This window comes from Micromonas pusilla (assembly GCF_000151265.4).
Source record: "Micromonas pusilla CCMP1545 genomic scaffold MICPUCscaffold_2, whole genome shotgun sequence".
Lineage (NCBI taxonomy): Eukaryota > Viridiplantae > Chlorophyta > Mamiellophyceae > Mamiellales > Mamiellaceae > Micromonas > Micromonas pusilla.
The window spans coordinates 675,117-692,002 of record NW_003315883.1 but is presented as its reverse complement, the minus strand read 5'-3'; the positions used below and the strand labels follow the sequence as shown (position 1 = coordinate 692,002).

The following is a 16,886-nucleotide window of genomic DNA, read 5'->3' as shown; positions in this document are numbered from 1 at the left end:
AGCCTCTGAGGTTCGAATTTTCATCGTATAAACAAGTGATTTGATAGCAATATTGAACTCATCGCTCGCCTTCGGCGACTCTTCGCCCCTGAGCTCATGTTCCATCATCACATCTGATCGAAAGCCACGCGGGCTTCGCCCGCGTGATATTCGCGCGGTCGCCGTGCCCTTAAACCCTAAACGTTAAAACCAACCCTACTACTACTACCTCGGGTGGAACTACGTTTTTCAATATCCTAAAACTCGCGGCCACCGTTTCGCCACCCTCGCGACTAGGGTCCTCGATCCCTAGTTAGGTTTACGGTTGCGCGTTCGCGTCTCCGCTCGCTCGTCGTCGCTTCGCGACGCCGAGCTCGCTCCGACGCGAACGCGTAACCCTAAACCTAACTAGGGTTCGAGGACCCTAGCCGCGAGGGGGCGAAACGGGGCCGCTCGGGGGGTGGGCGTCTTGTCCGAAGGGTTAAAGGGGGGCGAACTCCGGGTAGCGGAGGCCACTACCTGAGAGGAAGAAAATCAGATAGCGGGTAGCGAGCCCCTTCGCTACATCGCTGCTTGAAAATGTCGTATGGGTAATTAGTCTTCCAACATTTTGGTTTTTTGGGGTAGACTACCCATCCCCCTGTGACGCTATGCTTCGAAGGTACTTTCGTACTTTCGGTACTTTCGAAAGTACGAAAGTATGTAGCTAGCTAGCTACCTTCGAAGGTACCTTCGTAGCTAGCTAGCGCTAGCTAGCTAGGTACTTTCGTACTTTCGTAGCTAGCTAGCTAGCTACTACGTATACGTGTACCTTAAGGTACCTTCTACCTTCGTACCTTCGTAGCTAGCAAACGACTGAGCGCAGTAACTTTTGTCTATATTTGAATACCAAGATGTACCCCATTCTCTTTATAAAAGCAAATTAAATACATCATAATATTCATTCTCCTCGTATCGGAAGCGACGCTGTTGGTGCCGTTTGTCGCGACGTCGTATCTGATGCCTTAGACAGTTACCTTCGAAGGTACTTTCGAAAGTACTTCCGTACCTACTGTACGTACGAAAGTACTTTCGTACGAAAGTACTTTCGTACTTTCGTACGAAAGTACGAAAGTACGAAAGTACTTCCGCTTTCGTAGGTACCTTCGGTACATTTGTTTCTAGAGGCGTTTATTTGTGCAAAGTCCGTGAAGCAATTCGTAATACCTCGAGCAAACGATACCGGCGTTTATCTGAAGAATATCTATCGATCACCTGTACACGTATATTTAGGTTATGATCGTAAAGTGTTGTATGTCAAACTTTAACCAAGGGCTATACGAGTACAGGTAGTTTCGAAAGTTTTTGGTTGTTTTGTTTCGGTGATTTTGGTGTGTTTTTGGTGTACTTCATACTTGACGAAATGGACTCAGAGGCCATGCGGAAATGTTTTCATCGTGACGGTATACTTTATCTGAAAGACATTTTGGACGTCACGACCATCGAACGTTTTCGTGAAGAAATTGGTCAAACTCTAGCTAACCCTACAATATCTCCAGAGAGTGGCATTTCCCTCAGCGTCTCTCTTTCGGAACCCAGTAGTTGGCCGCAAGGCACATCGAGACGTGTAATCGAAGTTGTACCTTCAGGAGTTGGACGACACTGGGAGAAAATAGCCCATGTTCCTACACTCGCCAACGCCTTGGACGTCCTTCTCGGCAAAGAAGCGTGGAAACTGCCTAAGAATCAGCTGCTCAGTGATGCTCATAGAATCCGTCACTGGTACTGTCCTATTGTTTTTCCAGAGGACTCTTTGACAGGTGATATATCTTCATGTTCGCAAGCACGTGTCATTGGTAATGAAGATGTTCGCAAGAGCAAGCTTGTTATGGCATCAGGTAAAAATAAGCAATCGGTGTGCTGGGAAAGCTGGGAATCAGTGAATCGTCGCAGGGTACGAGGTAAAGGCTGGCACGTTGACATAGGTCCTGGCTTTGATGCGGACGGGCAGCGGCGCCTTGTTGGGCACCCTTGTCATGGTGTGGTGATACTTTTACTTTTGTCTGATTGGAAACCCGGTGGTGGTGGCACGGCGTTCTTGCGTGGCAGCCATCACTGGGTTGCACGAGAGATATATAAGTATGTGCCACGAGGTATTCGTCACAACAAGTTGAACTCGAAGGTCGCGAGTTTTTGTTCTGAAGCTTCTACACGTGCTTTACTGCAGCAGACCAACAAAAGAGACTTTCGACATAGGGAATCAAACCGCATTGGGCTCATAGAGCAAGTTGTTGGATCATGTGGATCTGTTGTATTAATGCACCCTTGGTTACTGCACTGTGGGACAACTAATATATCAATGGAACCAAGACTAATGGCGAACGGGATGGCGTGTCTTCTTTGCGATCCGCTTTCAGAACAAAATAGCGCCATCGCTTACAGCAAAGGTATCCCTAGATCAGCACGGCCTCTTCTTACTGAAGAGTTTTTATCAAAAATTAGCGGCAGAGCCCTCGCTCGAAGTCAAACGACATGTGCGTATTCTGCTCTCAGGAATGAAAAGTTGAGTCGAACTGTGCTTTTTGCCACCGACTGTGTAGCCACTGCAGCTATCTGGGAAGGATTAAATCCACTTCGTGGCTCGGGCTCCCCTCTCAGCCGAGAATGGCGAAGAGAAAATAATATCCTCTTGGACTCGTACCTTCCTTCGGTATCCATTATCATACCGGTCTACAATGCCGATGAATGGCTTGATGAATGCTTAGCGTCCGCTATAACTCAGTCATATCGCGGTCCTGTAGAAATAAGCGTGTACAATGATGCTTCAACAGACAGATCTGACGAAATAATTCACGCGTGGACACCGATTCTCCGTAGTCATAGTTTATCTGTAATCGCAGCAGATCGTCAATGGCAAAGGACTTGCGTAGTCACTCAAATACCATACCTCCGTGATGAATACATACGAGCTGGGGGCATCGGCCACAGTAAAAACGAGTGCGTCGATCAGTCTGTTGGCGACTTCCTTGTATTTCTTGACGCTGACGATGTGTTGCGTCCAAGACGTGTTCATGCACAGGTGCAACTGCTAGGGGTATGCTCGACAGTTCTTGTCGGTGGCTGCTGGAGGAGATTCCCACATGGCTCGACAAAGCACTATGCGCAATGGGCAAATGCGCTTGCTGATCCCACAGATCTTTGGCTAGAACAGTTCCGCGAGACAACTGTTCAAATGCCAACATGGTGCATGGAACGGAGTATTTTTTTTTCTACTGGGGGTTTTGTTGAATCCTCTCCCGAAGCCGGGGAGGTGAGCCGAGAGCATTATGCGTTCTTTATTGCATATACTACATTTGAAATTGACGCAGCTTGTCTTAATTTTAAAAATTGTTCTGTTGTGCACACTTACTCTTCGGGTGAAGACCTCGTATTTTTCCATGCTTTCTTAAACCTGTGTGGACAATACAATCTCTCCCGTGGTCTCCCATCTTTTGCTCGCGCAGGTTGCCAGACTGATCCCGTGTTGTTATATCGCTGGTAAGAGAACCTGCTTAAGAGCGACTACCTTGCTCCATGCTCATACTTAGTATTGACGTGTCTGTCAACTTTGTGTTTCCCTTGCTCAAGGTCGCCAGGTTCTGGGACAACTCGTGTTCCTCGCCAACGCCTATTGCACATACGAGCTGTCGCGTTTGAATACAGAGTCTTGTCTTCATTCGCATGGTCTCGCTTCGCTGTCTGGGGTGCCGGACGTGATGGTCGCAACTTTCTGTCAGCACTTAGTCTGAAAGCATTTAAGCAAGTTGCGGCCTTCATAGATATTGACCCAAAGAAATGTGGACGCGTATATAAAATTTCCCGCAGATGTCTTTCACTTGAAGTCCCAATTCATCACTTTTTGGTTTTCATTGACAACGTTAAGCATGAAGGCCACATATGGGCAAGTGGTGGCAAGATTCCCAAGGCTAGGCATCAGAGGCCAATTCCAATTGTAGTGTGTGTGTCTAAGCGTCGAAAAGGCTCTGGAAATATTGGCGATCTGGAACGTAATGTGGATATGGTTGAATTAACTGAAGGGGATACCCTGTGGTACATAACTTGACTGAGTTTCTTGGCACCTGTTCGTGACTTGCAGTTGTCAACAACACCCGATTTTTTAATATAAATCCGTTGCAAGTACGGAAGTACTTACATAATTTCGATAGTAATTTCATTAGAAAGTTGATCTTGTATATATATTATTAAGAACCTCGCTCGGGGGTATGCGAAATAGATAGATGATACTAATATCATAGCATAATTTAATGTTACCTTCGAGAGTCCGGAAATAAAATACTTTCGAAAGTGTTGTTATCTTCGTACTTCCGGAAGTACACGTACTACGTAAATACGTAGGTACATTGGGGAATGAACATCGTATGGTAAATTATTCTAGTACTGGAAACACTCGTAATTGCTGTGCCGAGACGGATTCTTGACGAAGAGTGGTGCCATATATTATCGCATGAACTAAGTTCGTTTGATATTGGCATCGTTACTCTCAGTAGATAGCTGTCTGCTGTGACTGTCTCGCGGCGTCACTGATGCAACACCGCGTGGACCCTCCGTGGGGAATAGGGTCGTGGTGATGCTCAGCAAGCTTTTTAAATTATTGGATGTTGTTGGTCTGGGGGAGAAAAGTGATACTTGCCTCCCATTCCCCACCGTGCTCTAACTGAGAAGTCATACCAGTAGGAGTACAACGTATTACACGAAATTCACTGGTGACACTGGGTGCTGATTTACTTTTTATGTACAGTAGGCCATATATACAGTTGCCATATGTACAGTATGTGACTATGTGTACGAAGGTACTTTCGTACTTTATTTGCTTGACTTATTACTTGTATACATATACTGTATAGTTCGAAGGTACTAAAGTACTACGTACTATGATATGAATACTACATGTACTGTATCTTTGCATTTGCTCATATTCTATGGCCCTACACGAAGCGTCTCGGATCATGGCTGGGAAAATATATAAACAAACCAGAGTGAGTGCGCACCTATATTCACCAACATGAATCTGACGCATACACATATGCGCATTGTAGGTATCAGTCCGATTTTGTGAGCGACACTATCGCACGGCGCCTTTCCCACTCTTTCCGAAACTGCTTTAAAAGAAGCAAAACATAGTTCACAGTTAACAGACTGAGCACGCCAGTAGTTATCTTGGCGCCTTTCTTCCATTCCTCAGCATTTCTTGCTAACCCTAACGTCAAATATGCGCCAATCCTGAAGACTCGTTCAAAACTTTTATCCATTTCGGTTACGCACCACAAGTTCTCGACATCATTTGATGTCCCGCGTGTTTTTTGCTCCCCATCGCTCGCGCGGTAGGTCACTACCGCAGGGGTAAGTGTGTACACACCTAAGCGTGTTGCAACAAGTTCGAAAGAAAAAGTCGCATTCTCACCCGGCTCGACGACGTCAAACTCGCTCATAATTGACGACGCGCCGTTCAATATCGTGAACACGTTAGGATCGTACTTCGCGTCAATAATGTCGACGGATCGAGCATCGATGTTGCCGCGGTTGTAGGCTGTTAGGGTAACCGTAAAGTTCTGGCCAAGGACTAACGGCTCAGCAGACACAGCCTGGGTTGGAATGTAATTGATTGAACGAATGAGTTGGGAGCCAGAACGACGGATCGAACGCATCGCATTTTCCGGACATGTGTAGCGGAATATGACTACATGAGGAACGCCGCATGACCGATCCATGAAGACGCGAACGCGAAGAAAAAAATTGAGAACGCGCGGCAATAGATAAATGAATATTCGGGCCAAGCGAAGCGTTGGGATTAGTTACCTTGTGGAGAATAACATGCGCGCGGGTTGCGGTGAAGTCGTGCGCGAGCGCAACTCTGAAAAATAAGGAGAATACAATGAAAGCGAAGCGCACAAAATTGGCCGCATGCGCCGTCATAACTCGTGAGGACGAGAATAGACGGATCTAATCAGCAGTGTCACCTACACGTACACGTACAACAGTGTACGAAGCAGTTGGAAGGTACGAAAATATTACTTCCGGAAGTACTTTGTACTTTCGAAAGTACTTTCGTACGACGTTACCGCGTTGTACGTGTACAGCTGTACACGTATGATAGTGTACGCATATGTCTACGTGTACAACTTTATTTATACGTGTACGCACCACTTACGCACCTACGAAGGTACAATAGATACGTATTCTATCTTCGTACGAAAGTACTTTCGTACGAAGGTACGAAAGTACTTTCGTACGAAGGTACGTACTTTCGTACCTTCGTACTGTAAATATTCACTTGTGCCTTCACAATAAACGCGTACACATACTGTACAGTACGTGTACACGTACAGTACGTGTACAGCACGCAGTAGCTGTGTAGTGACCCCATAGGATAGAAGGTACAGCAGAGTGTACGTGTACCTTCGTTCCACTGAAAACTGCACCCCAAAACGATGGCTTTCTCGCCAGTCCAGGGCCGAAAGGAAACCACGTTTAATCGCGTCGTCGATGAACGTACGGTATGTTTACCGAAGTCAGAAACTCCGCATATTCCTTGCTTTATCAGAGTGACTTGACCGACGTCTCCCGCCTAACCCCTTGCAGAGAAACCTCCAGCGACCGTCCTCGGACTTGGTTAGCGCGAACCAGGTGGATCCAAAAGCTGACCTTGCTCGCGAGCGCACCTCCGCTACGTTTCCCAGCCGCGAACTCGCTGCCCTAATGCAAGGTGGAGAAGAAGAGCTCAAGCTTCGCGAGCGCATCGCCGATGCTGTGCGCACCGAACCGGTGTTCAGCAAGAAAGGCAAGTACTTCATGGAGCGTTCGGAGCTGTATCGCACGACGCTAGAAAAGTACCTCGCGTTGCCACGATTAGTGCGGAAGATGGGCGAGAAATCCCCAATCGCTGTTGGACGCATTATCCGAGAACTTATCGACGAGCCAGGAGGTCTAGACCTACACCTTGGCATGTTCATCCCAACGATACAAGGGCAAGGTGATGCAGAGCAACGTAAGTATTGGTTGCCCAAGTGCGCGCGGCTGCAGTGTGTGGGGACGTACGCCCAGACTGAACTAGGACATGGAACCTACATACGAGGTCTTGAAACGACGGCGACATACGATGCGGAAAAGGGTGCGTGCCCGATGTCAGTAGGTTTCACCGTTTCCTTGTTGTTCCCTAAACTATATTTTACAAGTATTACCCCCCGGTCGTCTCATACAGAGGAGTTCATTATCCACTCTCCCACGCTGACGTCCACAAAGTGGTGGCCCGGTGGAATGGGTAAGACAGCAACGCATGCCATAGTTATGGCCCGTCTTCTGACTAAAGGGAAAGACCACGGGCCGCACGCATTCGTTGTCCAGATACGCCGCAACGAAGATCATCAGGCAATGCCCGGGGTGGTGGTGGGTGACATGGGGCCCAAGATGGGATACAATGCCGTTGACAATGGGTTCTTGCGTTTCGACCACGTGAGAATATCACGACGCGCCATGTTAATGAAGCACAGCATTGTTGAGTCAGATGGAAGTTATCAACCACCTCCAGTTGCAAAGGCAAGTTACGGAACCATGGTATTTGTGCGGAGCGATATCGTGATGAATGCAGCTCTATACATGAAAAAAGCGGTGACTATCGCGACGCGGTACAATCTTGTGAGGAGACAGTCGAATCCGGGTAGTAAAAATTCCGGACAAGGCACCAGTACACCCGAGTTGGAACTTCAGGTGATCGATTACCAACACTCGCAGAGAACATTGTTTCCGATCTTAGCCAAGGCTTTTGCTTTCCACTGCACATCTGACTTTATGAGGCGGATGTATTTTAAGTATGAAAAGTTGTCAAGGGCAACAGGTGACTTTAGTAGCCTTCCTGAGCTACACGCTACATCGTCTGGGCTGAAAGCCTATTGTAGCTGGGCAACAAAAGACGCAATCGAGTTATGCCGGTTGAGCTGCGGTGGACAAGGCTTCATGGCTGTTTCTGGGTTTGGATCTACCTTTGGGAATTACGCTCCGAACGCGACATATGAGGGAGATAACAATGTGCTGTGCTTACAAACGGCTAGGTACTTACTCAAGGTGGCCAGGGCGGCTGCTGAGTTGGCCGCTTGTCGCCGTGGAATTTCAGGAGCAGAAAGCAGCGAAGTTGCTCCTACACACGCAACGTCAGGCAGTGCGCGCTATCTCCTAGAGGGCAGCGGCGGTGTCGAGCTTGGCTCGCGTCTAGGGCGAGCCGTCGGTCTCCGACACATCGGTGAACTGCTGCGAGCCTACGCTCATGCATCACGACGTCAAGTGCTCGAGCTTGCAAGACGGGCTGGAACGTCCAAACCTGATCATGCTATCAGTGTTGACATGGTTGCTTGGATCAAAGCTGCAAAGGCACACTGCGAGTATGTTGTCCTCCTCAACTTTGCCGACTCCGTCTCTGATGTGAAGTCGCGCGTCAGTGCCTCCACTGCGGTAGTTTTAGATCGACTTGTTGCTCTCCATGCACTTGCCACCATGGAAGACCGCATGGCAGACTTTATCGAAGATGGCTACCTGGCTGCCGAGCAAGCTGCAGCAGTTCGAGCCGAAGTTTTGTCTCTGTTGACAGAACTGCGACCAGATGCCGCTGCCTTGGTTGACTCCTTTGCGCTCGACGACTATTTTCTGAATTCAGCATTGGGGGCTCATGACGGGGATGTGTACCAGCGTCTATTTGATGAGGTTCAAGATGCACCGTTCAATGCGTCGCATGTTCCACCTGGGTACGCCGAGCTACTGCACGCTCGACTGGTTAAAGGTGCTGTTCGGTCTAAACTATGAGCGCAACAAAGTGCATGTTCCGTACAACTAACAACCTAGTAATCTTTCTTACGAAATGGTCCTGCCTTCATGTCCGCTGCTCTTTCGTTGACACTTCGTTGATATGATTCTCATCCCAGTAGTCTACCGCGAGGACTCTCCACTGCTTGGGCTTCAGCCATTCTCGAATGTTACTCCCCAAGTGTTCACGAGAGATGAGCACAACCACACGCTCATCCTCTGAGCACATGAGTTTCCCAGTCTCGTATCCAGCCACCGCACCAAAACGTGGAGCGAACTTGAGCGTCCTGGTCGTCTCCGCTTCGATCTCCTCCGTGAAAACGTATTCTGCTCCGTTCTCAAGATGCTTGTCTCGGCCTTTCTGCCACGATGCGCAGTGGAAGCTTCCTTCGTCGCGTGCCCCACTGAAAGACTTCGCGATGCACGCTAAAAATGTAACAAGATCGTTCTGTGCAATACTGGCGAACATCTGCAGGTATGACAGCGGATCTAGCCGCGTAGTAAGAACGTAAACAGGGTATAATTTTCAGCGCAGACCCGTGCTCGACGGAAAGGCACAAAAACGCACCCTCTCAGCTACCTCTCTAGGCTCGACACCGTCCGGAAGGAGACTAGGTGTCTGCGTCGCGTATGTTCTTGACATGGATCTCGACTCGATTGCTGTTCGAATCGGAGTGCGAGACGGAAACTTCGAGCCAGCACCCTCTCTTGGAGCACCTGGGTTCAATCTAATCTCACTCTCCAGCGGGACTACGCGTACACGTACACTACAGTACTAGCACTCTACTTCCGGAAGTACTACGAGTAGCTAGCTAGCTAGCTAGCCATATGTATTCTATCTACACATATGACAAAGTAAGTCATACTGTAGATAGATAATTAGTCAGATACGACCAAGTAAACTACCTAACTAACTAGCTAGCTAGTCTAACTAGTCTAACTATTAGATTCGCGGCGAAAGTCGCTTGCGCGGCGCGGGCGCGGACGCGAAATGCCGCGCCTTTCAAAAAAACATGGCGTCGCGCGCATCCCGGATCGATTTCCGGACTATCGGCAAGGCGGGAGATGGCGCTGGCGCGGTATACCGCACCCAACTTGGATTCGCGCGACCGTCCGTGACTTGATGAACCAGGGTCACTCCGCTCTCCAAATCTCCCACGTTCATGTACTCGGCCTGAGTGAACGAGCCGCTGCGTACCTGATGAAAAGTGTCGGCGAGACGGGACGAGCGGAACCTCTTCCGCACGGTGTCCACAGCACCGGCTGCAAAATCACGCGAGAGCACATGGCGTTCGTGCGCGCGAAGTTCATCGGGCATTTATAGTAGCAGTCGCGCCGAACCCAGGGACCTCGTTCACAAATAACGGAGATTCGGGGTGTTCATCCTCATCATCATCATCAACCTCTGCGAAGTTGTCGATGATAGTAATATAATTGGCTTCGCCGGCGGACATGTTTCGCGCGGACCAACACACGAAGCGCTCGTTCGCGCAGCGCGAGATCCTGTCACAGACCTTGCGACTATTTTCAAACTATCTAATCTATCTATCTACAGTATGACACACTTTGTTATATCATACAGTATGTATGATAGCTAGCTCTACAACTAGATATCTTGTACGAAAGTACGAAAGTACCTTCGAAGGTACGAAAATAGATACCTTCGTTCGTAGTGTACGAAAGTACTTTCGTACGAAAGTACTTTTACGAAAGTACTTTCGTACGAAAGTATTATTCTATTTTCGAAAAAGTGTACACGTACAGTACGTGTACACGTACTGTACAGCTGTACACATAAACAACTTACTTCCGGAAGTATTTTATCTACGTTTACGTTCGTTGTATGCACGAAGGTACAGTACGAAAGTACTTTCGTACTACTTTAAGTACGAAAGTAAAAAAAGATATTTTCGTTCGTACTTTCGAAAGTAGTACGAGGTACGTGTACTACTTTCAGTACGTGTACTTTCGTACAACTAGGGCCTACACGTACTTGTATTTCCAGAAATATTCTACTTTCGTACTTTCTACGAAGGTACGAAAGTACTTTCGTACTGTCGTACTTTATTACATATCTACATACAGTACACGACTACCTTCGAAGGTACTTTCGTACATACAATGCTAGATACATACAGTACGTAGTATCAAGCAACGTGTCACATATGTTGTTTATGGCAGTACGTGTACGTGTAGTCGTAGGGCATAATAATACTCTATTAATATCTATTTCTGGAAGTATCATTACTTTCGTGCTTTCGTACTTCCGTATCTAACTATCTATCATACTACTTCCGTCCGTACAACTACAACGTACTTTCGTACTTTCGTACGAAAGTACGAAAGTACGAAAGTACGTAGATATCTATCTTCATAGATAGAATACCTTCTTATTAAACAACTACGTACTACCTTCTAGCTAGTAGCTACACTACACGTACGTGTAGATAGAATAGATCTACCTTTTTCCACACTGACCTATTTCAGATATTTACGCCGTCTCGATAGCCGACCGTCCCAATTACGCGCATGATATTGTCATGATCTTCTCTCAACCTCGACTTGCGAACTTGGGGTTAAATGAGCTCGGTCTCGATTACTCTCTTCCATATTCTTCTGTGGAGTTGTCAAGGAACGCAGACAAAGAGCCTCTGGCGCCGGCTTCTGTCCAACCACTTTTGGAGCGTCTGCACGATATTCTTCAGGCAACAGACGTCTCGTATATGTGAGTGCGATTGCCGTTTTTCATCCATGCAGATTGCTCTGTGTCGCACTCAAAAGTTCACGTAACCTAGATTTGTGACGCTGTTCGCAGATCAAGCACTCTACGCGTGTCTACGGGAGCATGCGGCCAAACGGAAATCAGCGGCACACTGAAATCCCAGTTTCGTGATATTCTCAGAGTGTCATGTGAGTATCATGCGATCACTACCTTGATATCCTCCGTCAAACGCCACTTACGGAATCGTCACCTTCTCTGAACAGCAAACCGTCCTTCAAGGAAAGCTAATCCTCCTCGACAAGTTTTACCTCTAAATCGGTTGCCTGTTCTAGATTCATTAAAGACTTTAGATCATGCGGTCAAGATCGAGGTATTGTGAATATTTGAGTTTCACAAGCCTTGACAACACCTCGGTACTCACCTTTCTACCCAACAGCTTGCCTCTTCGCGGGGAATATCCTTCACTAGAATGGTTGAGCGATCATGTGGGTCAGCAGAAAAGGATTCATTCCGTGAGTTCATATCATATTTCTTGGAAAGCTACTCACTTAAATATATCATTTCACCGAATGTATCTGTGCAGGAAGCTTCCAGAAGACTATCGAGAATATTTCTGAGAAATTTGATGGAGCTGCACTTTGCAATACACCTTCACAGTTTTCATCAGTTGAAAGACACTATCTGAGCTGTGAGGACTTGACCGACGTGGTTACACAAGCGAGAACGCTCGCCAATGATAAACAACTTTCCGACATTCCATCAACACTGTTATCACGTCTACTCACTGTGCTGAGTGCACACCTGAAACAAGCGAATGGCCTTCGTCTACATAGCAGTTCTGACGAGACAAGTATCGAAGCTCAAAATATTTTGGTTGGCCTAGATGCTGTTTCTATATCTTTACTTATCCTTGGAGCAGATGACATGCCGAAGGAGCTCTATCAGGAGGAATGGATCGACGAAATGGTGGATTATATCAGGTTTCATCTAGTCCACAACATATTCGTATTTTTTGATGCGGCACACTATCAAATTCACAGAGCTCATGAAGGAGTTGGCTTCTGTGAAGATGACATCTGCCAGGCAGCTCCCACTCAGAGGAAGAAAAGGCGAAAAAATGCGTCATTGTCTCGATGCCATCAAAAAGATATAGATTCTTCATCAAATAATAACATTCCAAAGGTGGTGTATTCCATCAGCTCGAAGCTTTCAATGCTCTTAGGTCAACTGGCTAACCTTTTGCTTGTTGTTCGTGTGCCGGATGCCATTACACTGCAGCTGACAAGCTTCGGATTATCTGTGTTCACGATTGATAATATATTTCTTCTACAAAATCAAGCCATTAAACTGGTTGTTGCCGCATTTAGAACCCAACCGAAGCTCCGTGGTGTGATCATGGATAACTTGATGCTGACGTTACTAAAAATGCCTTCAAGTGGTCGAGGCATCCGCAGGTATATGCTCCCTGACGATGAAACACCGTGCATACAGATGATTACAGCGGTACTGGCTTCATGTATTCAGAGCAGTGTAACATTTTCTGCTGGGCTTGCAGCAGGTGGAGATGAGCAACGCTCGATTTGTGAGACTGAAACAGTAGGATATGCACCAGCTTTCCACTGGAGTCATACCTTTTGGAAGGAGTTACTCAACAGCTGGCAGTCTGCAAAGGACCAAGAAATAGACATTAAAGGGTTAATCCAAAACCTCGTCACTGACTTACTGACGTTGCTTAAGTTTCCGGAATGGCCTGTAGCAAGTCTGCTGTTACTATGTCTGTGCTCCCAGCTACTGTCAAGCTGTGGAATTTGCTCTACTGAAATACGAATCAGAGAATTCGCTCTTGACCTCCTCGGGCAGATCTCAGCACGCTTAAAAAATGATTCGAAAACATGTGAGAGTGACAACATTCTCGGATATCTAGCAAGAAATACTAAGCAAAATATCAGCATGACTGGTGGACGTGGTTTTGCTTGGGCTGTTGATGCAGCCCGTGCAGATGTGGCCACAACTCTGGTTGCCTCAAACCATTGCGGAGTGCCAGTTGCTTTTAGCGAGGAAAGGTTTGTCCTCGAGGCCATACTTCTTCGTTATGTTCATATGCAGAGACCAAATGACCCGGTGCTAAATAGCTCAGAACAATCTGCTCTAACATTTCTTTTTGCCCAGCTTGCACGTGAGGCAGACCGCCATGGGACCGGGTTTCGTTCAGGAGTTCCTTGCCCTGGTGCTTATCGAGTGGCATATCAGAAATTGTATGAAGTCCTGAATTCATCAACTGAAGCTGATTTAAACAGAAGATCACGTGACAGTGATCCCATCCCACGCGCGATTGCGGTTCGTCTATTCCGTGCTTTTAGTCGACACCTTCCTCTCGCTCAGCAAGTGGACACTCTGTTTCGTCGACTGATTTGGGCTCTAGATGACTCGGCCATCACTGTGCGTGCAGCTGCAGTGCGTGCTATCGACAATGTTGTTTCTGCTGATCACCGGATTTTAGGAGTTGAACAAATACGGTCAGCGATAGAACGACGTATGACTGACAGTGGCACAATGGTGCGATCATCAATAGTCGATCTCCTTGGGAAACACATGCACAAGGCTGAGTTTGCAAACCAATACTATAAGTCGATCCTTGAACGCATATCTGATGTTGGCGTCAGTGTGCGCAAACGTGTGATTAATATCTTACACAGTTATCTTGAAACGCTTCCAAACATGAGTATCAGGATAGAAATATTGCGCACTCTCGCTTTTCGCATTTCAGATGACGATACTGGGGTCCAGGAGCTTGTTGTCCGAATTTTTCGAGGCTTATGGCTCTCACAACTACCCGCAAGTAATCATGTTTGTCAACTCACTGATGCAGAAACAACAGATTTTCTCTCTGAGCGTGCGGAACATTTTGTCAATGTGCTCTGGGATGTTTTCTGCAGTGTCAGTCGGACAGGACTCGCAAAACTTCCGCTTTTGCCCACCTTTCCCATCGTTGCAATACTTCGTCGTACCCTTTCCTCGTCTGAAGATGACGCAGCGACTTTGTGGAAAGGTGACAGGAAGGGAACAAAAGATTCAATCGACATAATTAGGGCGAACGATATGTGCAATGCAATCCTCAATGGGTTGCTTCTGCAAGAAGAATACGATGGCGGTCGCGAAGACGCTCTTGAAGTTCCATTTTTGATCGAAGATACTCAATTTGATCGACGGAGCTACACGCTGTCATTTCCCCGCGCAGTACGGTATGCCCTTGGTCTCCACGTGTTTTGTGTTGCTGATCGTAAGCTGCTTGTTGGTGATGTCAACCCGACAGCATTAGTCACTGCGTTACATCCTTATCTCAAGAGATGTGAGAATAATCCTGCTAATGCAATACAGCTGCAGTGTTGTTTATCAGTGATCGATGCAGTCGTGGAGGAAGTTGGCTGCCTTTCATTCTCTAGTGCATGTGAGTTGGAAAAGGACCTCCGCTGTCTCTTACTACGCAGCACGTATCATGGTGTGCTCTACTATGCTGCTCGCTGTATTTGCTCCACCTCCAAAATTGATAGTGGCACAGGTGCACTCCCTGGTGCTTTACAGATATGCTATCGTTTTGTAAAGATGTTGAATGAAGTATGCATAGAACGAGAACTATCCAACGGAGAGCATGCACATGTGGCACGCGCACTTTTTGTTCTCGGCCACCTGGCAAGATTCGGTGCTGAGACGTTTGAAAATTATGGCGATAGAGAAGTGTCCCCAACTCGTCTTCTGCACATATTTCGCAGTTTTCTGCAACGGACCAGTCGTCAAGAGTTTGACCTGAAGAAAAGCGCACTGCGGGCATGCGGTCTACTCTTCGTTTCTCGTCCCTGTTTGATGCTTTCGGCAAAAGGTGACTTTGGCAAGGGTTCCATGGATGGTATCATGTGTGCAGCTCTCAGTACGTCTGCAGAATGTGGTCTGAAGGAGCAGGCTCTTCTAAATCTAGAGGAGTATCTTCGAGAAGAGGAGTCCCGTGCACTGATACGTTTCCCAGTGCGTGGTGATCAGACGAGTCAGACAAAATATTTCAGCCATGATGATGTCTGTAATGACGGCTTGGTCAATCTTCATGGAGGCAAAACAGAAAACTTGCAAACAGTCAATGGTGAGTATGATAACAGTCTCGCAAATGGTGTTGCGCAGCGATATTGGTCCGACGTGATCGAACTTTCTACAGACCCTGAACCAAGTGTCCGCCTGAAGGCATTACACCTTGTTGAAATAGTGCTTCGTCAAGGTCTTGTCCACCCGATGTCTTGTTTTCCGCCGCTTATTGCATTGCAGATTGACCCTGTAGTTACCGTGCGGAAGCTTGCATTTCGGCTGCTGAAGCAACAAAGAGGCAAACACCCTGAATTTTTTGATCATCAATTAAATTTGGCGCTCGAGTTGTTATTCGACTACTGCAAGAGAATACGATCAGCTGTGAAGAGCATGGCAAAAGAGAGACAGCGGAATGTCGACCTGCTGGTGAGTGCCAATATTTGCTTTTCATTTTACTGTTTGTTCTCGAGTATCTTTCCTCTATTTGGTTTGTCGCCACGTGCAGCTACTCGAGCAAAATCCTCGAGGTCATGACTGCGTAACTTCTTTTCCCTGTCAGGTTCTCAGGGCTTCTAGTGCTGATGACATTAATACTGGCTTCATAAATTTGTACAAGCTGGTGAACACGTGTCGTGCTGCGCGCTTCAAGTTTCTTCATGCAGTGCTGCTTCGATACGAGAAGAAAGTCGTGAACTCTGAAATCACCTACGTGTGCTTCCTTGCGAGTGCTACTGCTGCGCTCCCTTTCACCATGAACGATGAGGTCTTATTTGTTATCTTTCATCTAAATCGTATCATATCGCTCCATGCATCAGCACTTACAGAAACATTTCTGGATACTCTCAAGAAACCGTGGGATTCTGCTGGAGAGTTGATTCCAACTCACACTGCCTTATGTTTGTGCGAGAATTTCGACATTTCCTTTCTGCTTTCCATTATGATTTTGCTGAAACGTCACCTGAAGGAGCTGTACGACCTCACAGATGCTCGTTTGCGTGCGTATTCTCCTTCTGAGCCTCTCAAAACAGGAGAAACTCTTGTTAGAAGATCTGAAGTTGGCCAGCTCGACCTCTCTTGGGTAGATCCTGAGTCAGTAGAATCCCGTTTATGCTGTGCGCGACAGATTCAACTACTTTGCTCATTATTGCTAGATGATACGATCGATCATATCAGTGTATAAACAGATACGCGAGGTATTGAATTTAATTGAAAAGTTGTTTATACATTTTATATCCATATTTTCATTCCGGAAGTACCTTCGTACTTCCGTACATAATAGTCTATC

At 47.0% G+C, this 16,886-nt stretch overlaps 4 protein-coding genes across 4 annotated transcripts; 3 read left to right on the top strand and 1 right to left on the bottom strand.

The window, feature by feature from the left end:
• Nucleotides 1-2,275: 2,275 nt before the first annotated feature.
• On the top strand, nucleotides 2,276-4,282 carry MICPUCDRAFT_64253 (glycosyltransferase family 2 protein; the record flags this gene model as incomplete). Its single annotated transcript, XM_003056289.1, has 3 exons — nucleotides 2,276-3,268; nucleotides 3,374-3,495; nucleotides 3,586-4,282. The coding sequence occupies 3 exons, from the start codon at nucleotides 2,276-2,278 to the stop codon at nucleotides 4,058-4,060; spliced, it is 1,590 nt and encodes a 529-aa protein (XP_003056335.1). The 3' UTR covers nucleotides 4,061-4,282.
• A 534-nt stretch (nucleotides 4,283-4,816) lies between these two features.
• On the bottom strand, nucleotides 4,817-5,931 carry MICPUCDRAFT_64252 (uncharacterized protein; the record flags this gene model as incomplete). The annotated part of the gene is made up of 2 exons (XM_003055904.1): nucleotides 4,817-5,600; nucleotides 5,815-5,931. 2 exons carry the CDS (start codon nucleotides 5,929-5,931, stop codon nucleotides 5,058-5,060), a joined length of 660 nt encoding a protein of 219 aa, XP_003055950.1. The 3' UTR covers nucleotides 4,817-5,057.
• A 506-nt stretch (nucleotides 5,932-6,437) lies between these two features.
• On the top strand, nucleotides 6,438-8,883 carry MICPUCDRAFT_31340 (uncharacterized protein). The gene is made up of 3 exons (XM_003056288.1): nucleotides 6,438-6,512; nucleotides 6,598-7,126; nucleotides 7,217-8,883. Exons 1-3 carry the CDS (start codon nucleotides 6,447-6,449, stop codon nucleotides 8,806-8,808), a joined length of 2,187 nt encoding a protein of 728 aa, XP_003056334.1. The 5' UTR covers nucleotides 6,438-6,446; the 3' UTR covers nucleotides 8,809-8,883.
• Nucleotides 8,884-11,034: 2,151 nt separating this feature from the next.
• MICPUCDRAFT_55223 (uncharacterized protein) lies at nucleotides 11,035-16,835 on the top strand. The gene is made up of 6 exons (XM_003056287.1): nucleotides 11,035-11,046; nucleotides 11,333-11,533; nucleotides 11,624-11,718; nucleotides 11,863-12,046; nucleotides 12,114-16,027; nucleotides 16,161-16,835. The coding sequence occupies exons 4-6, from the start codon at nucleotides 11,884-11,886 to the stop codon at nucleotides 16,779-16,781; spliced, it is 4,698 nt and encodes a 1,565-aa protein (XP_003056333.1). The 5' UTR covers nucleotides 11,035-11,046; nucleotides 11,333-11,533; nucleotides 11,624-11,718; nucleotides 11,863-11,883; the 3' UTR covers nucleotides 16,782-16,835.
• Nucleotides 16,836-16,886: the final 51 nt, after the last annotated feature.

Bases quoted from the DNA above. Each gene is read 5' to 3' on its own strand.
- MICPUCDRAFT_55223 (XM_003056287.1), top strand. From the start codon at position 11,884: ATGCGGTCAAGATCGAGGTATTGTGAATATTTGAGTTTCACAAGCCTT. The intron at 12,047-12,113 runs GTTCATATCATA...GTATCTGTGCAG, and splicing joins GAAAAGGATTCATTCCGTGA to GAAGCTTCCAGAAGACTATC. The intron at 16,028-16,160 runs GTGAGTGCCAAT...TTTCCCTGTCAG, and splicing joins AGCGGAATGTCGACCTGCTG to GTTCTCAGGGCTTCTAGTGC.
- MICPUCDRAFT_31340 (XM_003056288.1), top strand. From the start codon at position 6,447: ATGGCTTTCTCGCCAGTCCAGGGCCGAAAGGAAACCACGTTTAATCGC. The intron at 6,513-6,597 runs GTATGTTTACCG...AACCCCTTGCAG, and splicing joins GCGTCGTCGATGAACGTACG to AGAAACCTCCAGCGACCGTC. The intron at 7,127-7,216 runs GTGCGTGCCCGA...CGTCTCATACAG, and splicing joins GACATACGATGCGGAAAAGG to AGGAGTTCATTATCCACTCT.